General features: G+C 43.9%; 1 protein-coding gene across 1 annotated transcript; it reads left to right on the top strand.

Annotated features, from left to right (window-relative positions):
• Positions 1 to 3,508: 3,508 nt before the first annotated feature.
• On the top strand, positions 3,509 to 22,625 carry nop53 (NOP53 ribosome biogenesis factor; the record flags this gene model as incomplete). Its single annotated transcript, XM_080539306.1, has 12 exons — positions 3,509 to 3,720; positions 4,422 to 4,498; positions 5,211 to 5,307; positions 6,707 to 6,912; positions 7,065 to 7,120; positions 7,374 to 7,469; positions 8,492 to 8,593; positions 8,706 to 8,861; positions 15,261 to 15,436; positions 18,080 to 18,146; positions 18,613 to 18,689; positions 21,425 to 22,625. The coding sequence occupies 12 exons, from the start codon at positions 3,509 to 3,511 to the stop codon at positions 21,483 to 21,485; spliced, it is 1,383 nt and encodes a 460-aa protein (XP_080395432.1). The 3' UTR covers positions 21,486 to 22,625.
• Positions 22,626 to 24,784: the final 2,159 nt, after the last annotated feature.

Here is a 24,784-nt window from a genome sequence, read left to right as displayed (position 1 = left end):
CAATTGATGAGCTAAGCAGTGTTCATCTATGAACAAACTCAGAACACATTCTCAATGAAAACATTGAAACACGGAGCCCCTTGTCCCTCCCCCTTGAGCTCAACAGCCAATCACACCCAAGTGAAAGCATACATGTTATTTCATGACAAACAAGCCTATTTTGTTGCTAGATTACACTTATTTAATGAACGTAAAACTGTTCGGAATAACGAGTGGGTACTTCACATCTTAAAGTTGAATGTTAGCTAAAAAACCGAAAATCTGAGTTTTAGGTCAGAAATAGTTTGAAGGCCGATTTCACGTATTTCTGTTTTCCGAGAGGTGGCTGATTACATCGTCAGTCGACACATATTTTATTACAATATGTCCAGTTGTATCTTGTAGAAATTGTGGAAGCAAGGCAAGCAATATTGGTAGAGCCTATTGTAATCAGCCTGCCTGGTCCAACTACATAACAATAAAGTAACAATTGAGAATGGAATGTTGGGGGGGATTCCGCCTCCGTCTGGAAAGGCCTAAAGACCATCACCAACTACAAACCCAAGTCCCCGCTGATGTCCGACAACCTCCCTCTCGCTAACGAGCTGAACGAGTTCTACTGTAGGTTTGAGAAAGAGAGGTTCCCGCCCAGCCCCGCCCTCTCCCTCCACCCCCCCCGGCTACAACCACCACCCCCGTCCCCCAGGGGGGCCAATGTCCCTCTTGCTACCCCCCCCCTCCCCCCTCCCCCCCCCCCTCCCTCCCCCCTCCTCACCCGCCCCGCCCACCCCCACCCCCTCTCTCTGTCACAGTGCGAGAGGTAAACAGACTGTTTAAGAGGCAGAAGGCAGCTGGTCCGGATTCCGTCTCTCCCTCTGTCCTGAAGCACTGCGCCGACCAGCTGGTCCCGGTGTTTACCCACATCTTCAACGCCTCGCTGGAGCTGTGTCACGTCCCAGCGTGCTTCAAGGCATCAACCATCATCCCCGTCCCCAAGAAGGCCAAGGTCACAGGCCTCAACGACTACAGACCCGTTGCTCTGACCTCTGTCGTCATGAAGGTCCTGGAGCGCCTTGTCCTGGCCTACCTGAAGCTCATCACGGATCCTGTGCTGGACCCCCTGCAGTTCGCGTACAGAGCCAATAGATCCACGGAGGACGCCGTGAACATGGCTCTGCACTACGTACTAGAACACCTAGACACTGCAGGCAACTACGCCAGGATCCTGTTCGTGGACTTCAGCTCGGCCTTCAACACGATCCTCCCACACATCCTGGAGCACCAGCTATCCCTGCTGCAGGTGCCGGACTCCACCTGCAGGTGGATCACGGACTTCCTGACTGACAGGTCTCAGCGGGTGAAGCTGGGGAAGAGCATTTCCAGCTCCAGGTCCACCAGCACGGGCTCCCCGCAGGGCTGCGTCCTGTCTCCAGCACTATTCTCCCTTTACACCAGCGGTTCCCAAACTTTTTCAATCAGGCCCCCCTTGGGTAATTGGAAATATTTTCGAGCCCCCCCTAACCCGGTTCCCACCTAGATTGATATAATTAATTGTATAAAGTTGTACAAACATTACATTTTCTCTTCTAATAATAACAAGACACATACAGTATATCCAACTATAGTTTTATATTTTATTATGGGTTGAAAAGGAACATAAGTGCTTGGCAAATGATCCTGTGCCACTGAAATATTCAACATATCAACATTAACTAATTTCTACTGCATCACTATTCTTACTCCACACATTCCTATCACAATTACGATCAATGACTTGTGCCTTGCAAATCTTCTCAAAGCGGGGTTGTTGTTTTGAGACTGCCACTCTCAGTTCATTCTCAATGTTCAACTTCGACCTGTATTTGCTTTTGATAGCAGCAACAGCAGAAAAGCCTATCTCACACAGGTACGATGTTGCAAAAGGCAGCAGTATTCCCACAGCTCGCGCCCCCTCGCTGCCTCTTTGTTACAGTTTATGGCCTGCGCTCCATTCAGGTTCTCATTTTTATTATAAAATCGTCCAACGCCCACAACACCCCTGATGGTAACCTTAAGCAAGCAATGTTTGTTTACAGCTCTTGTGTGTGCATTTTTTCCCCCTCCCATATTATTTCTGCGCCCCCCTGCAGTACCCCCGCGCCCCACTAGGGGGGGCGCGCCCCACAGTTTGGGAAACACTGCTTTACACCAACAGCTGTGTCTCCCGCCACCCCTCGGTCAAGCTCCTGAAGTTTGCAGACGACACCACCCTGGTGGGCCTCATCTCCGGGGGGGACGAATCTGCCTACAGGGGTGAGATCGAGGGGCTGCAGAGCTGGTGCAGTTTAAACAATCTGGAGCTCAATGCTCTGAAAACAGTGGAGATGGTGGTGGACTTCCGTAGGAAAGCAGCCCTGCCCCCTCCCATCACGCTGGGAGGTACCCCGGTGGCCTCCGTGGAGTCATGCCGCTTTCTAGGCATGACCATCTCCCGGGACCTCAAGTGGGAGCGGAACACCGAGGCCCTCACGAAGAAGGCCCAGAAGAGGATGTTCTTCCTCCGGCAGCTGAGGAAACTCAGGCTGCCGAGGTCCATGATGGTCCAGTTTTACACGGCCATCATAGAGTCCATCCTCACCCACTCCATCATCACCTGGTTCCCTGCTGCAACGACCAAGGACAAGGCCAAGTTGCAGCGGGTGTTACGTTCAGCAGAGAGGGTGATCGGCTGTCCCTTGCCCTCCCTCAACTCCCTGCATGACACCAGGGCTCTGAGGAGGGCAAGGAAGATCATGGCAGACCCCTTCCACCCCGGCCACGGCCTCCTCACCCTGCTTCCCTCTGGAAGAAGGTTGCGGCTGCCTAAGGCACTGAAGGCCCGCCACAGGCTCAGTTTCTACCCCTCAGCCGCCAGGCTGATAAATGACTCTGGCTTCCCCCTCCCCCCCGCCCCCAAGTCTGCCCAGGACTGAATATGCACTGGACTCACCGTAAAAACTCTGCACTGCACTTTATATTGCACTATCCAATGCACTGTTGTCTGTCCTGTGTTGTCCTGTTTTTTGACACGTGAAAAAAGTATAAACGCACTTACTGTAATGTCGAAGCAAATTCCTATATGTGTATGCATAATGGCAATAAACGTTATCTGAATCGGAATCTGAATCTGAAATGTTGTGGTGCGACAAAATCGCATCACATGCCATGTGCATTGGGATGAGATTTTCTCATAGACTTCAATGGTGTGAGTTGAAAACCGAATTTTGTGGTGCGACAAAATCGCATCGCACGCCGTGTGCATTGCAATCGAATGTTGTCCGGCGACAAAATCGCACGCCGTGTGCATTGGCCTTATAATATGTCAAAATGTTTTCCTACCTAACTTGTGACGTAATTTGAGCTGGACCGTGTGATCAAAAGTAGCCCATTCGGCGGGAATATGCCCCATCTGGCAACACTGCATGACGGGAGAGCAAAATACCCGGATGTGTGTTGCTCTCAGGGAAGTGACGTGATGACGTATGACTGCTGTGGTCTATCATCTACCAGCATGGCGTCGGCCAAGAGAGCTAGACGCGTGGCGGCTGGACAAGATGGGTTTCTATCACTTAAAAAGAACTCGTCGATCGGCGCCAGTGACTTGATCGGTGGTCGGAGGAAACGTGTGAATAAAAACAAGAAGAAAAGTTGGAACAAGCACAGTGACGTCCAAGATGTGGAGGAGTTTCTGGACGACGTGAGGCTCCAGGAGAGGACGACGGGGTAAGCACATGTGGCTGGTCGCTGTTAGACGATCATGTGTTACAACAAGAACAACACCCTGAAACATGACGCATTTCTCCCTTTGTCCCCACTTTGGGATATTATGGATATGACAATGTATGATAATGCCAATAGTATGATGACAATGACAATACTTGTTGGCTGCGCGTCCCTGGTTAATGTGATCACTCTATAACCTTTGCACTACTGATGTTTACATTACTTCTTTTATACTTCTGCACATTAGATACTGTACATAAACTATCTCACTGTACATAAACTATCTCACTGTACATAAACTATCTCACTGTACATAGCTCATAACTGTACATAGCTCATAACGGTACATAACTCATAGGCTAACTGTACATAGCTCATAACTGTACATAGCACATAACTGTATAACTAAACTGATGTTTACAATAGTACCTCTGCACATACTGTATATTACATAGTCACCTATCACTACCATTCTTGTTCTATTAATATCATGCCCTTATTATCATGCCCTTATATCACTATTTGTTGATTGATTGAATGTATACATGGTGTTGTGTTTTTATAAAAACCAATAAAAAACACCTTATCACTATTTGCACTTCTGGTTGGATACTAAACTGCATTCCGTTGTATAGTACTTGTATTCTGCGATGACAATGAAGTTGAATCTAATATAATCTATTGTCTTTTGTTTTTGACAGAGGTCTAATATCTGAAAAGTCAGATGACAGCCTGTTCTTTGTGGACACTGGAGTTCAGAAGAAACCAGTTCAGACAGGTAACTAACTAACTACACTACTACTAACAACACTACTACTAACAACACTACTACTAACTACACTACTACTAACTACACTACTACTAACAACACTACTACTAACTACACTACTACTAACTACAACACTACTACTAACTACACTACTACTAACAACACTACTACTAACAACACTACTACTAACAACACTACTACTAACAACACTACTACTAACAACACTACTACTACTAACTACTACTAACTACACTACTACTAACTACTACTAACAACACTACTACTACTAACAACACTACTACTACTAACTACACTACTACTAACAACACTACTACTAACAACACTACTGTGTTGACTTGGAAGCAATATTACATTTTAAGATGTGTTTGTTGGCCGAAGATGTTCAGTGTCATGAATGTGATCTCTCTTCCTCAACCACCCAGAGACTCATCCTCACTCTCCACTTTTAAATCCCACCTCAAAACCTACCTGTTCTCCCATGCATACAACCTCCCCTGCCCCTAACCATCTCCCCTAACCCCGCCACCCCCCTCCCCGTTCGTTAACTCTGTGTTGTATGTGCTCATGTTATCTGTAGCTTGTTGTTTCTGTGTTTTCCGTTTCCCCCATATTGTCAGCGTCTTTGAGCCTCGGAAAAGCGCTATATAAATGTAATGATGAATTATTATTAATGTATTATTATCTGTTTCTCTGTTTGTAGTGACAGAAGTCAAAGTGGGTAGGAGGGGGAGAGCGTCACGGCCTCTGAGGATCGATCTGATACTGCAGCACGACTCCCTCGTCCCTCCGCCTAAAGAGTGAGTATTCACTGATCCTCTCTTTCTTTCTGTCTCTCACCTTTCACCCCATCCTCTGGCCCTTAACCATCCCAGGGTTCTCACGCTGGTCTCAAAAAGCCTTAAGGCCAATGCACACGGCATGCAATTTCTGTTGCCGGACAACATTCGATTGCAATGCACACGACGTGCGATGCGATTTGTCACACGGCAAAATTCCATTTTCAACTCACACCATTGAAGTCTATGAGAAAATCATAAAAAATCTCATCCCAATGCACACGGCGTGCGAGATTTTGTTGCAACACAACATTCCATTCTCAATTGTTACTTTATTGTTACGTAGTCGGACCAGGCAGGCTGATTGCAATAGGCTCTACCAATATTGCTTGCCTTGCTTCCACAATTTCTACAAGATACAACTAGACATATTGTGATAAAATATGTGGGTCCCCTGATTTAGGGGTATTGGTAAAATGTCAGGAGAGGGAGCGCACAAAACACACAGCCAGAAAGGTGTATTATAAAAGCCACTTCATTATGGGTGATGATCAGGCAGACATAGATTCGGAGGACGGAGACAGTCATCAACGAAAGGAGACAAACGAAAATGGGTGAGTAGCAACGTTAACGTTGATATGCTTTTATGTAATGATAGCAAGCTTTTTTGCTAAACTATAACTATATAAAAAGGTATGCTCCAGTCTCTCTCCCCGTTATGAGTGACTCAATTAATTTAGATAGACCAGTTGAAGTTTTCCCAATTGTCCCATTGTGATGCAATAATCCGTTGCACCACAAACTTTTACAAAATTAGCAAAATTGGACAGTGCGACAAAACTCGCACGCCGTGTGCTTTGTCCCATTCAAAACGAATGGAATCGAATTTTCGCGGTGCGATTAAAATCGGGGCCGTGTGCATTGGGATGAGATTTTCTCATAGACTTCCATTCAAACTTCAAAATCGAATTTTGTCCGGCAACAAAAATCGCACGCCGTGTGCATTGGCCTTTAAAGTCGAAAAAAGGTCTAAAAAGGTCTTAAATTTGACTTGTTGAAACTTGTAGGAACCCTGCCATCCCACCCCTGTCATCCTGCCCCTCACCCTCTTTACCCCCCATCATCCTGACCTAAAAACTCAAACATCATCCTGACCATCATTCTACCCTTTTCCCCACACCCACTCACACCTTTGGAGTCTGGTTCTGTCAGTATGAGGCATGGCATCCTACACAGAAAAAGTAGCAAAATAGCTTTATACTAGCTTATCCTGATGTGATTTAGAAAATGTAAGGATACTGGGTGTTTCGAACGCACATATCTAGGAAAAGTCATGAAAGGAGGGTCCTGAAATGTGATGGAGTGCTAAAAGACCCCACCCGTGGCTGTTCTAGTGTTAAAACATCGTCCCTCCCCTCAGTGTGTTGGCTCACCAGAAGCCCAACGCCAAGAAACTTCGTCGCATCGCTCAGAGCACAGAGAAGCTCGCTGCCAAGGGCGTGTTCTCACGGAGACAGAAGCGGCTGTTGAACATCAGGCCGGCGACAGAGACGTTGCCACGGAAACAGCCAACAGTGGCCAACAACCACCCAGAGAGACCCTACTACGATCTGTGGGGAGCAGAGGGTGAGTTGGGGGACAGTTATGGGGGTAGTTAATTGAAGCTATTGAATTATGAGGTACCCTCCCCTCCCCCCAAATCGTTTCCTCTGTTTTTGAGATCATTTATTTTATCATTTATATTGTTTGTGACTCAGTTTTTTCCATCCATCTCTCAGTCAAAGAGACTAGAGACCCCTGGTTCCTCGAACAAACTGGAAAGAAGCTTGTGAAGGTGAGGGCAGCACACTTCTACATCTAAAACGTTTGAAGGCATAGTTCACCCCAATAAAAAAATAATATTATCCTGATTTTGAAAATGTAAGGATACTGGGTGGTAGAACGCACATATCTAGGAAAAGTCATAAAAGGAGGGTCCTGAAATTTGATCGAGTGCAAAGACATAAAAAAAAAAATACTCACAGGGTCAAATGACCTCACCCATGTTGGACAATGACCGTCTTTAAAATCATGGTCCTTTGTTTTAGCGGCCAGACAAGCTGAATGAGAAGGCCTCGGTCCTCCCGGCTGTGGAGGTCATCGCCCCCGGAGGCTCCTACAACCCTGACTTCTTCTCCCACCAGGTAACTCTTAGTCCTCTGTGGCCTGGGGTGGTCCAGTGGTCTAGCACCGCGGCCTACAGTGCACACATTTGCCCATGTCGGCATGGGGTCGAATCCGGGCCCCTCCTGACATGCCCTCTCTCCCTTCTTCTCCTTACTTTCCTGTCTGTCTTCACTATCTGTCCAATGAAATGAAAAAAATTATGAGTGGGACTGCCCCACTCAGAACAATAATAATAATATTTTAAAAAAACTCAGTCCTCTGCTCAGGGTTCCCACAGGTCCTTGGAATCCCTGAAAGTTTGCGAATTAAAAAATAAATAATCAAGGCCTTAAAGGTTTTTGAAAATAGACATGGGTCATTGAAAGTGCTTGAACCCCCCCTCCCTTCTCGCTCTCTCTAAAAAATAAATAACTAAATATATATATATATATATATATATATATATATAAAAAACTACGTAATTATAGAGACCATCTAGTGTTCAAGCCTCTACATTCAAAAGCCTCTCTTTTTAATTGTTGTCTGTGAGCGGATAGTTCCTATTATATAAATTCTCACCTAGATCTGTCTCAAACTATGCCGTGTTGGGTCCTTGAATTTGAGGGAATTGAGTCTTGAAAGTCCTTGAAAGTTGCTTGAATTTGATGTTTCAGAAGGTGTGGGAACCCTGTCTGCTATTTGACTGTGTAAAATAATAGTTTTTTATGATGTTCAGAGAATAAAACTGGAACATGCATCACATTTTTGTCTTATAAAAAAATAATAATGATAGTCATGATCCCGTAAACTGCGGTTTAATTTGGCGGAGGTTTAACGTTTATTTTATTTTTTTGATACCGCCCAACCCTACTATAGTGTCATATAAATCAAACACGTAACATATGCTTTTATTTATGGTGCACAATAATCTTGACATAGGGAAGGGTTGCTATGGGCAACCGTAACTTATCTTTTTATGATGCGTGTTACGCCAATACCATGTCATTTATACACTGAAGTGCTTTGCCTCCCTGACATCTCTCTCTCTGTTCATACCCAGGCCTTGCTACAAGAAGCCCACGATGTGGAGCTGAAGAAACAGAAAGCGGAGCTCAGGATAGAGAGACAGCTCGCTGTCAAACGAGAAGACACAGCCACTGAGGTATGACATCAGTACCTAACCTCTTAGCTATTCATCATCCCTCCCCCAGTCAGTGAAATACCTGCATATATCCTCAAGCTCCAGTTTCCCTGACATGTTTGTGTTCCTGCAGGAGTCTAAGTTCCAGGAACAGGTGGAAGGGCTGGTGGAGGAAGAGGAAGAGGAGGAGAAGGAGGAGGAGGAGGACGACGTGGCCCTGGGCGTGTGTCTGCAGCAGGAGAAGAAGACAGAGAAACAAAGGAGGAAGGAGAGAGCTGAGAAGATAAAGGTACGCTGTCCGAGCTACATTCAAGCGTTATGGAACGAGAAGCCGTGGTATATCATGGATATTAGCACAGCTAGCGGTGAAGACAAGACAAACTTTTAATTAATGTACTTTAACGGAACTAGGGCTGCCACGATTAGTCGACTAGTCGCGACGACGTCGATTACCAAAATCGTCGCCGACATATTTGGTAATCAACGTCATCGCATGCTTTTTTGGAGCTGAAATAAGCGATAAGCATTCGTTTTTCTTCCCTGAAGCTGCCACTGGCTAGCGTTCGCCTATCATCCATCCTCACTATGGCTTTTGCCACTTGATTGACGTACAGGTAAGCCAGTCTGAGATCTGATCTTTTCACCTAACACACGGTTCACCACGCATGCGCAGTCAACAGCGTCAACTACAAAATACAAAATACCGGCGAGACTAATTACCTAGTTAGCCTTCCAATTTGAATGAATGAATGAATGGTCTTTATTGTCATTGCTATAGTACAGGTACCAAACAACGACATTTGGGAGGGGTGGCTCCCCTGGTGCTAGGAAAGAAAAAAAAAAAAAAATCTACCATTTACTATATAATACTAAAGAAAGGGTATACAAATGAGTGGGGAAGCTGGACCAAGTAAGAAACCAATAACGTACAACTTCCATCCAGAATGGGAGGAGGACTTTTTTACACGATGTGATATGTGAAGTGCGTCTGTCTGATCTGCACTCTAGTGTGTGTGCAGCAGCAGCTGGGGAGCGGGCCGGTGGCCGCACAGCTCGTGAAAGTTGTTTGAGAGTTTTTCGACATCTAAACCTAAATAACTTTTTATTAACATCTACCCACACGCACACCCGTTGTAACTGCCATCGTTAATGTAGAAGATGCAACCAGTGCTTGGAAAACTCGCTTTGACAATGCTTTTTATCACCGTATTGAGGCTCGCGTTCAAGCGGGCGCTGCTCAGCGGGAGAGTCTATAGACTACCGGAGAATGCCGACCCTTCCCTGGCGCACCTGAACGGACTGTCAGTGGACACGGATCTCTATGCCATTGTACAGCTTGGGTACAAATGTAAATTATTAGTGTTTGTATTTGGAAGCCTTGGTAATGTCCACAGACTAGTCGTCAGGCAGCCGCCACATATGGAGGAGACGCTGCTACCCATAGACAGATTGTAAAGCTTGAATTATCGAGTGTCCTATGCTGGTGCAACTAATACTGTTTGTGTTCAAGAATTTTATTGTAAAATGTGAACGCAAATAAAGATTTTAAATGTGTGTGTGTAAGAGAGAGAGAGAGAGAGAGAGAGAGAGAGAGAGAGAGAGAGAGAGAGAGAGAGAGAGAGAGAGAGAGAGAGAGAGAGAGAGAGAGAGAGAGAGAGAGAGAGAGAGAGAGAGAGAGAGAGAGAGAGAGAGAGAGAGAGAGAGAGAGAGAGAGAGAGAGAGAGAGAGAGAGAGAGAGAGAGAGAGAGAGAGAGAGAGAGAGAGAGAGAGAGAGAGAGAGAGAGAGGGAGGGAGAGCAGCATATTTATTTCTGGCATCACTTGCATGTAATGTAATGTAATAGTGCAAAACAAAGGGTATAGTGCATCTTCTCAGGCATCAAACACATTTAAAAAATGTAGTAGAGAGTGCAAACTGCTGAGTACTACATTTTTAAAATGATGTACTGTGATAAAATGTATGCCTGAGAAGATGCACTATACCCTTTGTTTTGCACTATTACATTACATTACATGCAAGTGATGCCAGAAATAAATAGGCTGCTTCATTAAAAGATCTATTTTTGAGTGAACAATCATTTTAATTGTCTTTATTTTTAGTTAGCACATGCCTACAACAACAACTAACAACTTCAAGCTAAATTTAGAAGCTGATTTAGAAGATGATAGCTAAATAAGAGCGATTGAGTAATTGTGCGATAAGCTGTAATTTATGATCTGATTAGTCGACTAATCATTAAAATAATCTGTGACTAATCGACTATGAAAATAATCGTTTGTGGCAGCCCTAAACGGAACTATGTTTTATTGTAAGTGTATTCATCCGCTGAACAGTTGTTTATTGGTTGCTCAGCAACGGTAAGAATGTAACTTCGATAACGGTAATATAAACAAACACGAACTGCGCTACGATGGTTCAGTTATTCTCTTTTCACATCGTTCTCCCTGGCGTGGCTCGACTCACTAAACCTTGAGTTGAACTGTCGCTGTAACATAGACTCTTTTTGTGGTAGGTTATTTCGGAAAACTTTCAGAAAAACACATGAAACCTGTATCCCTTACTGTCCTGAAAAACTGCCTGGCACTAGCCTGTGTCTAGCCTGGGACTAGCCTGGGACTAGTGGCCATTCAGTGTCTTGTGGAGCAGCATAATGACTCTCTGTCTCTCTCTGTCTCTCTCTGTCTCTCTCTGTCTCTAACTGTCTCTCTCTGTCTCTAACTGTCTCTCTCTGTCTCTAACTGTCTAACTCTGTCTCTAACTGTCTCTCTCTGTGTCTAACTGTCTCTCTCTGTGTCTAACTGTCTCTCTCTCTTAGGGATGGGACGATTATCGTGTTTATCGTTAATCGCGATAAAAACACCCGCGATAACTTTATCGTGGAGAATTTTAATTAGTTGAATAATCGTCATAATCGTTTTATTTATTTTTTTGGTTTTTATTTTATTTTATTATTATTATTTTTAAATGACTGGACTTTTTAAATAGGCACTACATTTTATAAACACTGCTTTGTCTGACTGGTGGTCCCCAGCTGATGACCCAGTTAGGCCCACATAGGTGTTCAGTGAGGTGTCACAGCACACCTGTTCTAAAGGCACTGTTGGAGGTGCGTCAGGCAGCAATGCCCAGCAGGAGTACCATCACCTGTATCATGATTTGATCTGTCTGTTTTTATTGTATGTATTAATGTATGTGACCTATGTGTGTTTTTTGTTGTTGTTGTTAATATTTTTATTGAGTTTCACAGAGACATGTACACAACAGGACATAACAACAACAACTAGTATCCGTGGGGGAGGTTATTGTCCCATTAATAGTAGAAAACTAGTTTTGCACTTTGTTATGCAGTACATTGTCCATAAACAATAACAGAAAATGTTATTTCTCTTTTTCTTTTTTTTTAAACAAACTAACAAACAAAAAACAAAGACAAACAAAACAAAACAAAAACAAAAAAACAGGGGGGGAAGGAGGCCATGTCACATATCAGAAATAAACAGAAAAGAAAATGACAACAAATGCCATAATATATGGGGGGATCACAGTCCTAAACACAGCGGCAGCACAACACCAGCACAGTAAATAATATTGTGACCCATACATTGTAGATCTGTTACACATTAGTCTTGTGTACTTTCTTGAGTGTAATCCACCAAACCTTTCATTACAATGGCAGCCAGTCTGGTACCAATATAATCTAAGAACGGAGACCAAATCTTATAGAATGTCTTTATCTTACACTTAGACCTATATGTCAGATATTCCATAGGAATCATATCAAAAATTACCTTGTGCCATCCAGCTATTGTAGGCGGTTTGCAGTCTATCCATTTCAGCAATATATTTTTCCTTGCACAAAAAGTGAGGATACACAGAAGTCTTTTGGAATGCATACTTTTAAGTTGTTTGTCTGGCAACCCAAACAATAGACACATGGGGTCCTTATCCAATGTAACATCTAGAATTAGATGAATTTTATCCACTATACCTTTCCAGTAATCATCTATATATCTACAAGTCCAAACACAATGAACAAAGCTCCCAACCTCGGTAATACACTTTGTACACATTTCCGATTTGTTATGATCCATTTTATGTCTAAGTTGGGGAGTAATCTGCAAACGTTGTAGTAGTCTAAATTGCGTTTCCTTCGTCCTATTACAGATTGAGATGTCGTTTGCCGATTGCCATATTAGTGACCAAGTTGCTGCATCAGTATTAATGTTCAGGTCATTATTCCAGTCTTTGGGCGTAAATGCAGGTTTGCCTTTATCATATTTCGAAAGTGCTCTATACCCAAGCCCCAGAATGCCTCTCGTCTTTCCAGCAGAGACTATCTCCTCCAGCGGAGATGGTTGGTGACAGAGGCCAGTGTCTTTTTGGCTATTTAAAAAACTTTGTATCTGAAGGTATCTGAAAAACTCATTTCGTGGTAGGTCATATTTCTTACATAATTGGTCAAATGAAAGTAGTATTTCCGTATCATATAAATGTCCGATAGTAACCATCAATTTGCTGTCCCACCGCTTGAAACCCCTATCCGTGGCACCAGGGGAGAAGTCTATTGCCCCAAACTGGCGAGAGGGAGGATGTAATAATCGTATGTTATAAATAAATAGTAATATAATTGAGATTTCTCACATGAGCCGCGCGCGAATATCCTCACAGAAATGTGTCTCGCGCGATTGTTCAGCCTGCATGGGTAACGTGACTGTCAAGTCAGCCTTGTCAGTCAGTCACTAACGTATGCTAGCCTTCTCACCATGGCTGCATCGGCCCCGTGTCCATTGCCTCACCTTTCCAGGGTTGCACGCAGGCTTCTATGCATACCTGCAACTAGTGTTCCTTCAGAGAGAGTGTTTAGTGCCAGTGGGCACATACTCACACCTCTCCGAGCACAGCTAAAGGCAGAAAAAGTGAACATGTTGACATTTTTGCACTTTAACCTATCTTGAAGCTTTCAAGTCTCTAAGCCACAAGCCTAGCACTCAGTTTGATGACAGAAAAGTGTCAGTGTTCAAGTTTTGTTTGACAGTATTTTTTTCCTTTATTTATGCAGTGATACCTTATAATTTATCATTACCTTATTTAAGATTTTATTAAAGATTTTTATTTTTGTCAAGATGTTTTTAAAATGATGTTAATGTTATTATTATTATTATTATTTTTTATTATTATCGCGATAATATCGTGGATCGCGATTATTTTGCCCACGATAATCGTGACATTACATTTTCTAATCGTCCCACCCCTACTCTCTCTGTGTCTAACTGTCTCTCCCTGTCTCTCTCTGTCTCTCTCTGTCTCTAACTGTCTCTAACTGTCTCTAACTGTCTCTCTCTGTCTCTAACTGTCTCTCTCTGTCTCTAACTGTCTAACTGTCTCTCTCTGTCTCTAACTGTCTCTCTCTGTCTCTCTCTGTCTCTAACTGTCTCTCTCTGTCTCTAACTGTCTCTCTCTGTCTCTCTTTGTCTCTAACTGTCTCTCTCTGTGTCTAACTGTCTCTCTCTGTCTCTCTCTGTCTCTAACTGTCTCTCTCTGCCTCTCTCTGTCTCTAACTGTCTCTCTCTGCCTCTCTCTGTCTCTAACTGTCTCTCTCTGTCTCTAACTGTCTCTAACTGTCTCTCTCTGTCTCTCTCTGTCTCTAACTGTCTCTCTCTGTCTCTAACTGTCTCTCTGTCTCTCTCTGTCTCTAACTGTCTCTCTCTGTCTCTCTCTGTCTCTAACTGTCTCTTTCTGTCTTTCTCTGTCTCTAACTGTCTCTCTGTCTCTAACTGTCTCTCTGTCTCTAACTGTCTCTCTCTGTCTCTAACTGTCTCTCTCTGTCTCTCTCTGTCTCTAACTGTCTCTCTCTGTCTCTAACTGTCTCTCTCTGTCTCTCTTTGTCTCTAACTGTCTCTCTCTGTGTCTAACTGTCTCTCTCTGTCTCTCTCTGTCTCTAACTGTCTCTCTCTGCCTCTCTCTGTCTCTAACTGTCTCTCTCTGCCTCTCTCTGTCTCTAACTGTCTCTCTCTGTCTCTAACTGTCTCTAACTGTCTCTCTCTGTCTCTCTCTGTCTCTAACTGTCTCTCTCTGTCTCTAACTGTCTCTCTGTCTCTCTCTGTCTCTAACTGTCTCTCTCTGTCTCTCTCTGTCTCTAACTGTCTCTTTCTGTCTTTCTCTGTCTCTAACTGTCTCTCTGTCTCTAACTGTCTCTCTGTCTCTAACTGTCTCTCTCTGTCTCTAACTGTCTCTCTCTGTCTCTCTCTGTCTCTAACTGTCTCTCTCTGTCTCTAACTGTCTCTCTCTGTCTCTCTTTGTCTCTAACTGTCTCTCTCTGTGTCTAACTGTCTCTCTCTGTCTCTCTCTGTCTCTAACTGTCTCTCTCTGCCTCTCTCTGTCTCTAACTGTCTCTCTCTGCCTCTCTCTGTCTCTAACTGTCTCTCTCTGTCTCTAACTGTCTCTCTCTGTCTCTCTCTGTCTCTCTCTGTCTCTAACTGTCTCTCTCTGTCTCTAACTGTCTCTTTCTGTCTTTCTCTGTCTCTAACTGTCTCTCTGTCTCTAACTGTCTCTCTGTCTCTAACTGTCTCTCTCTGTCTTTCTCTGTCTCTAACTGTCTCTCTCTGTTTCTCTCTGTCTCTAACTGTCTCTCTGTCTCTAACTGTCTCTCTGTCTCTAACTGTCTCTCTCTGTCTCTTTCACCACACAGGAGCAACAGAAGCAGACGGAGCGCACCGTGACGGACAAGCGGCAGCAGCTCTTCCAGCTGCGCTCCATCCACGCCTCTCTGAAGAGGAGAGACCAGCTGACCAGGGAGAGGCAGGTCAAACGCAAGGCCAAGCAGGAGGCCCAGAAGGCCCTGCCCAGACGCCTCGGCAGGCTCAAGTGAGTAAAGGCCCAAGGCCCTTTTTTTACACAAGTGTTGTTTTCGGCACTAGGGGTGGTGCTCTTTTGAGCATTTTCTTTTTTTAGCTCAACATTTTCTTTTTTTCTGAGTGGGGCAGTCCCACTCATATTTTTATTTTTGTTGTGATAGAGACAGTAGAGATTTTGACAGGAAGGATGGGTGAGAGAGAGAGAGAGAGAGAGAGAGAGAGAGAGAGAGAGAGAGAGAGAGAGAGAGAGAGAGAGAGAGAGAGAGAGAGAGAGAGAGAGAGAGAGAGAGAGAGAGAGAGAGAGAGAGAGAGAGAGAGAGAGAGAGAGAGAGAGAGAGAGAGAGAGAGAGAGAGAGAGAGAGAGAGAGAGAGAGAGAGAGAGAGAGAGAGAGAGAGAGAGAGAGAGAGAGAGAGAGAGAGAGAGAGAGAGAGAGAGAGAGAGAGAGAGAGAGAGAGAGAGAGAGAGACAGAGAGACAGAGAGACAGAGACGGGATGACATGCAGGATATGTCCACGGTCGGAATCGAACCGGGAACCCTGCAGTTACATGGTTGAAGCTTAGTGTGTTACGCCACCAAGCGCCCCCTCTTTTGAGCATTTTTAACTGAGAGCAACATTAGTTGGCTATGCCTTGCGCTACAATCGTATGGCGATGTTGGAAGCTCTGCTTTTCTCTGTTATCAAGTATTTGAATCTGTGTGAATAGATTTGAATATGTAGGCTTATTTCAGGCTCTGCAAACTCCTTGTTGCATGTGTTGTTTTAAGCGTATTTCGTTTTAAAGTACATTTTTACCAATGTTTCAACACATGGGGTAGGGTTGGGCGTTTATGATTACGATTATACCGTACATTGCGGTTTCTGAAAATAGCGACGTTTTCTGTCAATACCGCCGTAAAACCGTAAAAAATCGCTATAGATACAGTGGAGTGAAGATATTATCAAAGCATACGGGTGATCGACAGGCGCGTACGCTTTAATAATATCTTCACTCCACTAGGGATGGGACGATTATCGTTTTTATCGTTAATCGCGATAAAAACACCCGCGATAACTTAATCGTGGAGAATTTTAATTATTTGAATAATCGTCATAATCGTATGTTATGAATAAACTGTGTTTAACAAATGTCTGGCGCTATTTTTCAGCCTAGGCTACATTACTTTTGCAGTCAAGTTAGCGACTGTTACTCTAATATAATTGCAATTCCTTACATGAGCCGCGCGCGAATATCCTCACAGAACTTGTCTCGCGCTATTGTTCAGCCTGCATGGGTAACGTTACTGTCAAGTCAGCCGTGTCAGTCAGTTACTAGGTAACGTATGCTAGCCTACTCACCATGGCTGGTGAAAAACTTTAGACGGGATACTGTCATTGGCCTTCCTTGTTATTACCAGGCAGTGACAGTCTATGGCTGCAAAAGGCACGGTCGCCCCTAAGCTTTAGCAAATATATTGTGGTTTACTTAATACTGTTCAGCACTTGAGGTTACATTCAATGCATGACTTGTGCTATAGGCTAAATACAATGATTAAAGCGGCAAGTAGCAAGTGTGCGCATCAAAGGCATTAGGCACGTAACATCCATGCTGTATAAACACATGACAACCGTCCGTTATTTCCCGAACTTTGCCCGAACCCTCTGCGAGGACCCGGGGAACAACGGTACGCTCCCCGCGGCTGCTATCAGACTGGCCGCGGGAGTGAGTGTTGAGGGAGAGAGGAGACGGCAACCCTCGCTCGCCATAGACTGTATGTACTCGTCTCTCCTGAGCTCGGTTGTAACGTGAACCGTGGAATACAGGATATGTTAGATGCTTTACAGTAATTCCCCAAATGACCAGAAAAGGAAGTTAGATTTGTCGCTGGTCGCTTTTGACTAATTAAGTCTCCAAGGGGCTCTGGAAGTTGGCAACACTGGGAGTGCGTTCTTTAAACTTCCTTGGGTACGTTAATGAAAGGTGCTGATTGGCCGAAAAGGAATTGCTCTTTCTTAAGGACCCGGATTATGGCCAGAGATATGTGCCACTAGAATCTGAATTTGAATTACTGACTTAAAATGTCCTAAAAATACAACAAAATCTAAGTTAAAGTGATTACAGTGTGTTTTATTGGCATTAAAAAAAAAAAATTCTCGTGATAATATCGTGGATCGCGATTATTTTGCACACGATAATCGTGACATGACATTTTCTAATCGTCCCACTCCTACACTCCACGATCATCTAGTCTAGTCTGGCGCCTGCGCCGTTTGTTGTTCTTCCTGCACACAGATACAAATATCTAGGATCAAGCAGCGTCGTCGGGCTCACGCAAACAAACGAAACCCAGTGAATGTTTTACTTGCTCCGGGCAAGTAAAAAAGCGTTACTGTCAAACCCTGAGATATAATAAACGCCTTATTAGTGTTTGTCCAGCACCACTGTCTGTGTGGTTGAAGACACTATAAAAGTGATGACAGAACTTTTTTGTAAACAATGTAATTTGTCAAATAAATAACCTGTCAAAAAAAGACGTGTCACGTTTCTGGACTAGTTGCAGGTTCCGCATGGCTGCGCATAGTGTTTTTTTACGGGGACACCAGACTCCCTCCCTGTGTTCTGTACTGCGCGGCGGCCATCTTAACCAGGTCACCCTCCTTCTTCTCACCCCAGGTTCCAGGCTGCTGACCTGGAGGTGCAGCTGAGTGACGAGATCCCCGGGTCCCTGAGGACGCTCAAGGTTCGTCTCTCTGTCTGCCTGATCGTAGGGCTTGGCGGTGGGCTGGGAGGTGGGCTGGGCCTGATCGTAGGGCTGGGCCTGATCGTAGGGCTGGGCGGTGGATTAGAGTTTTGCCAATATACTCAATGTATATGTATATGTATGTGTTTATGCTCAAAATGGCTATGTGCTGTATCGTGTAGGGACAGATCTTTATGCTTAATTCGTATGAATTCATACAAAAAGCAGAACACCCAATTCGTATGAGATATTGTAGACCTGGTTTGTATGAAAAGCTATGCTAAATGCAACTTCTGTGGCGGTTAGTCCGTATTTAGAGTGGTTAGGTTTAGATACGTGAATTACGACTTGCGTAGCAGTTAAGTCTCTGATTCATACCTCAATATCTATAGTTAAACAATTACTGAGCTGGCTTAATTGACATAAGTATATTTGGATCTACTCATGTAATTCCCCCCTCCTGCAGCCAGAGGGCAGCATCCTCAAGGACCGCTTCAAGAGCCTCCAGAAGAGAAACATGATCGAGCCCAGAGAAAGAGCCAAGTAAGTCCTTTTCAGTGTCTGTCAGAACATACTTTGGGCCATTTCTAAGTAATTTAATGACCCTGCCAACTCTGAAAATGACTCATTTATTCGGTCTGGCCTTGTATGACAGTTGCATGACGTTGCCATGCTATAGACCAGGGGTCGGCAACCTTCTGGATGTATCTAGCGAAAGGAGAAAGTCACTTGTTTTTGTTCGACTAGTATTGTTTTGTCATACGTTGATGAGAAGGGGCTGTCGTTCACCAGACATCTTAGCTAAATTTTATTGCTGAAATACTGGGCTTGTCGTCGTGATAGACATGTTTTGTTGTTGTTGTTTTTTTACACTGGAGAAACAGTACAAGGGGGGAAGTAGGAATCTTGTGCTGGGGGTAGTAGATGTCTCAGGAGACACAGTGCTGGGGGGTAGTAGATGTCTCAGGAGACACAGTGCTGGGGGGTAGTAGATGTCTCAGGAGACACAGTGCTGTGGGGTAGTAGATGTCTCAGGAGACACAGTGCTGTGGGGTAGTAGATGTCTCAGGAGACACAGTGCTGGGGGGTAGTAGATGTCTCAGGAGACACAGTGCTGTGGGGTAGTAGGTGTCTCAGGAGGAGCCGTTAAGGTGTAACCTGAGGAGATGGGTCTTCAGTCTCTGACGGAAGATTGGGAGTCCCAGTGGAACTCAGCTCTCATACAAACAGAGAGCCAACAGGAGAGCAGGAACACGTCATCTAATTTGTGTGGGCTACAGGGCTAGTAACGATTATTTGAAATAAAATAGAGTGCAATACTTAATTAAAAGGTAGGCTACTCAAGTATTGACAGTCAAAGCTACTTCAAAAAAGCCAATTCAATTGAAATGAAAAATCAATTAAATTACAGCAAGTCTGTGTGTGTGTGTGTGAGGGGGATTTGTGTCTGTTAGGCGTCTTGCAGTGGAAGCGGGACGAAATGAATTGACAACACATCGATACACAGACAAGATGAAAATGTGTGTTCCAAGAGAAATAAGGCTTGTGGGGAAATAAAGTCATTCATGATGAATTTGTCTTCCAAAACGAAGGCACACGTTATTTTATTGGTACTTAGTTGTAGCTCTCTGTGAAGATTATTTATGGTAAATGGACTGCACTTATATACCGTATTTTCCGCACTATAAGGCGCACTTAAAAGCCTTTAATTTTCAAAAAAAACGACAGTGCGCCTTATAACCCGGAGCGCCTTATATATGGATCAATTGGTTAATTTGTTGATCCATACTGGTTGTACACGGCGCTCAAGGCGCTCTGTCAAAATGTTTCAGTACGACTGGTAAACTACAAAGCCGCACCGCTTGCAGCATTACGGTAATCAGTAAACACCGGTATACTGTGCTTACTCACAGTCCCACACCACAAGACCCCAAGTAAAGAAGACTAAACAGAGTTTCCGAGGGAACAAAGTGAGATTCTTGGTGCTTTCAACTTGAAGTTTTAAAATACCCACTCGATATAATAAACAACAGTTTAACGATCACTAAACACTTATCATTTGTGTATTGGATTCATTATTCTCGTTTGCCGGAGGCTACCGGTAAGGGAGGGTTGACTTGTAAACATAGTTTCGTTTTAGCTCGTGTTCAAAAGCAAGAACTGTGTGTTCATCTAGTTATGTGTAGTTATGTGTTTTTAGCATGTCGATGTTCTCCCAGTATGTTGTCATGTTATTAAAATACAGTTTAGACCTTCGTAGCGATGTGTTTTGTTAGCTGTTAGCCGCTAGCAGCGTTTGTTGTGGTTTGGTCAGTCACTTTTCTCCCATTCAGTGTTTGAGGTGAACCAACATTCAAATACGCCTGTCGTGTTCAATCTTTCTCTGATTTGAATGTATGACACATCATTTGAAAGCTTACAATCTGTAGTTTAAGCATGTGTAAAAACTGAAAAAGTACGTTGCACATTTCACCAGGAGCTGTCACATATTGGTTGTTGGTTATAATTGTATAGCCTATTGGTTGTTTTCTGGTGTTGTTTTGCTCTGTTTGTAGTCTACTTGATGTATTTTTATCAGCTGTTAAATCACCACAGCGGTTAATCCACTAATAGAGATAATAGCAGATTGAAAATGCTTGTAGCTAACTACTCTATATCTCGTGGTTGCAGCTATTGCGAATTGCTATTCACGCGAGTCAGCTGTGAATCACCGCAGGTCCTTGACGCTTGTTGCAAAAATGGATGACGAACGGCTGATACTTGAGGTGGAAAAATATATATTTTTGACAGTGGAGCAGGTAGAACGTTGACGGTGACAACGCTCAGGTGGAGCTTGGACAACGGGAAGTTGACACAACACCGATGGAGAGGTGACGCAACGCAGTAGGTGGAGCTTGGGCGTAACGCAACCCCAGTCAAACGTTTGACTGCAGTATCTATTCTATGCGCCTTATAATCCGGTGCGCCTTATAATCCGGTGCGCCCTGTATATGAAAACAGTTCTAAAATAGGACATTCATTGAAGGTGCGCCTTATAATCCGGTGCGCCTTATAGTGCGGAAAATACGGTAGCTACCATACAAGACGCCGGCCCACTCACTGGGAGCAATTTTGGGGTTCAGTGTCTTGCCCAAGGACACTTCGACATGTGGCCAGCTGGGGCTCGAACCGCCGATCTGCCAACCTTGTGATCATTAGACGGCGACTCTACCTGCTGAGACACAGCCGCCCTTATTTAGCAAGTACAGTTCTTGACGGTTGTTCTCTTTCTCCTCCAGGTTCGTGAGGAGACACAAGCTGAAGTACGTGGAGAAGAGAGCCTTCAAAGCGATCACCTAAAGAGATCACCGTCTATGGCAGGGTTCCACATTAACGGTTGCCCGATTGGCCGGGGCAAGTAAAAAATGTGCCGGGTTTGTTTGCGTGACAGCGACGACGCTGCTGGATCTGTGTATCGGTGTTGCAGGAAGAACAATTGTTAAAGCGTACCTGTCTGTCGATCAGCGTCGTTGCTGTCTCTCAACCTAGCCCGGCGAATTTTTTACTTGCCCCCGGGCAATCGGGCAACCGTTAACGTCGAACCCTGCTCTATGGAACTCTAAAGGCCTGGCAGCTGGCTCAAGGCCCTCCAGTTCTGGAGTGCTGCTGTGTACGCAGGCGTCTGTTCCAGCCCAGCACTTACACACCTGCTTCAATACATCACGTTTCAGAGTGACGACGAGTTGATTATTTTCAGGGTTCCCGCGCTGCCAGCAAAAAGCCTTAAAGTCTAAAATCCAGCAGGCCGAATTTCAAGGCCTCAAATTTTTGTTATTCGGTCTAAAAATGAGGTGTTAGGTCCTAAAAATGAGATCCTGCAAGGAAATCAGTCCGACCACTGATCTAGATCTATTTACGCGGAAATTTATCAAGCTGGAACCCAAAAAATGCCAATTTGCTTCCTTTTTTTGGCAGTGAAATCCCTAATCTCATCACCTCGAGGATGACAAAATGCTATCATATGGTGTCGCGAATAGGTCTAAAACTCTATTCAAAGAGGTCTAAAAAAAGGTCTTAAATTTGACTTGTCGAAACTTGTAGGAACCCTGTATTTTAAACAGGTGTGTTAGTGCTGGGCTGGAAGGAACGTGTGGCTCACCCAGCAGTTCTCTAGGAGCAGAGCTGGAGAAGCCTGGCAGATGTGTCGTATGTGAATACTGAGGGATGTGTTACTATGTACAAACAAGACTGATCTCCACTAGAACGTTACTGGGGATCGATCATGGTTTTCAACATTGTGCACAATACTTGGCTTCTTGCCAAATCATTAAGATTAATGTCTGGTCTCATCAAAGACGGTTGCCAGTGTACAAAGTGATTTAAGACCATGTGTCATGATGTGAGCTTGGATGTCTTAAATTTCACCCGGCTGTCATGTACAATGTAATTTTTTCATAATTTGTTTGACATGATGTTTTCGTTAATAAAGCAAGTGAATTATCGAAATGGCTTGTCTCACATTCTGTACCTTTGTCCATAGTCATAATTGAATTAGTAGTATAGACCAAAATGACCACTTATAGTCAAGAATCTATGACTGTAGGCCATTTAACTGTCTAAAAAAAGGATTGACAGGGAAACTTGGCTCGGGGACAGAGCCTTCAGTGTGGCAGCACCCACCCTCTGGAACTCTCTCCCCACATAGGGCTTTCACACCGGCAGTTCCGAACACCGGTTCACGTTCGGAAACCTCCGAACGTTGGCGCTGTCTGGCGAACGATACACTGGTATGAACGCGGGCTCAATCGCCAGACAGCGCCGGTGTGAAAGCCCTAACAGTGATTCGCAATTCCCCTCCTACCCTGGACACCTTCAAATCAGCCCTCAAAACTCATCTGTTCACCAAGGCCTTTGGCCCCTGGTTTAGTTTTGTTACTGTCACTGTCTTTGTTGTTGTTTTTTCTGTCTGACTTTCTGTCTGTGAAATCTGTAAAGCGTCCTTGGGTTTGTGAAAGGCGCTATATAAAACCAAGCTATTATTATTATTATATCATCATAATTCACCCTGTGAAATCCTCAGCTTCAGTGCTCTGCTACAAATGTTGACTAAAGGTACTGAGTTATGGTACAAAAGATACTGAACTGGAAAAGGCTGGGATCCACATTAATGACCAACACTGGGCCCTGTCACAGCAGCAGTGTGGAGTGTGTGTGTGGGGGTTCCACTAAGCCCAATGCCTTGTACACTCTATCCAAATCGTGAGCTTAGAATTATAAGGTTCTATCTCCGTTTAGGGTAGTTCAGAGATATTGAGCGTCAAAGTTTTTACATTCCATTATGTTTTGTGAGATGGAACCTTTGTATTTTATTAATTACTAACTCAAAAATGTCAACATTTTAAAAATAACACCACACAGGCATTAATAAACACCTAATGGATCACACGAAATGTAAAAGTGAAACTGAAAATGAACTCTTCAAAACTGTGCTGATAAACTAGGTATTCCTTGGCTGAATGAGGTAACAAGAAAAGAAGAAAGTGATTAAAATGATAGATTATACAGCTCGGACATGAAACCAAGCGGTTACTCTACCCCGAGGAGAGGTTTGAGAACCACTGCTGTAGGGCACAAGCCAACACAGTGGACGAAGCCCTTTGTGTTATTTCTATTCTTCAGCCTTCTGTCGTTTTCATGAAAAATGGCTCACTAAGTTGTTTTAGTTTTTTAGCAGGCACATAGAGGACCCCAGTTCGCCAAGGACAAGTTCCTACTTCAAAAAGTACACAGCTACACGCAAATTAATATGGACCATAAGTTATGACATATGCAAATAGCGCTGTGTTGGTGATCGTTAGTCTAATTAATCACTCTCAAAGGCAGCGTGCTTTGAAACAGTGCCATAACAGAGAAGTCTACCACATTTGAGGTTAACCCTTGCACCCTTAATTGCCGTTTGCCCCTGTATTTACAATTTATAATCCTCTTTATTTTCCATATTACAGGATAGGATAGCAACAACACAATGACCAAAAACACATCAAACACATCGTTCCATTGATAGTAAGGAAGTCCAGGAATTCCCACCTTTGCTAAAGCAGGCAGGTTCTCCCTTTACAATTCATGAGGGTTGTTCATCTCACTATATAGGATAGGATAGGGCGTGTTGTGTGACACAAGATTGGATAATATCCACCATATTTCCTAGCAGACACTCTACAGGATTCAGTGGAATACATAAATGTTCAACCTTCCCTACCCTTAACCATCTCCCCTAACCCTGCCACCCCGGACACTGCTGTGTTAATTGTTCCCTGTACCTGTTCAATTCAATTCAATTCAATTCAAAGATACTTTATTTATCCCCGTGGGGAAATTCGTTTTGCCGCGCCACTCCACTAAAAACCACACATAACAACACAACACAACATAAAGGACAGACAACAACACTGGGCCAGCCATGTACAGTATATAAAAAACAGTGAGATCATGATATAAAAGTGGATTAAAAAGATGGCTATAGTTATTATATTAAAATACTAAAAAGTGATGATGATGATTAAAATAAATAATAAATACAAATTCAGGAGCCTTGACCCCGACTGCTACTTTAGTTGCCATTGAACAGTCTTAGTGCAGCCGGGATAAATTATTTTTTA

This window comes from Nansenia antarctica, assembly GCF_963989245.1.
Source record: "Nansenia antarctica genome assembly, chromosome: 1".
Taxonomy (NCBI): Eukaryota; Metazoa; Chordata; class Actinopteri; order Argentiniformes; family Microstomatidae; genus Nansenia; species Nansenia antarctica.
The sequence above is the reverse complement of the archived record's forward strand: the minus strand, read 5'-3'. Positions and strand labels throughout refer to the sequence as shown.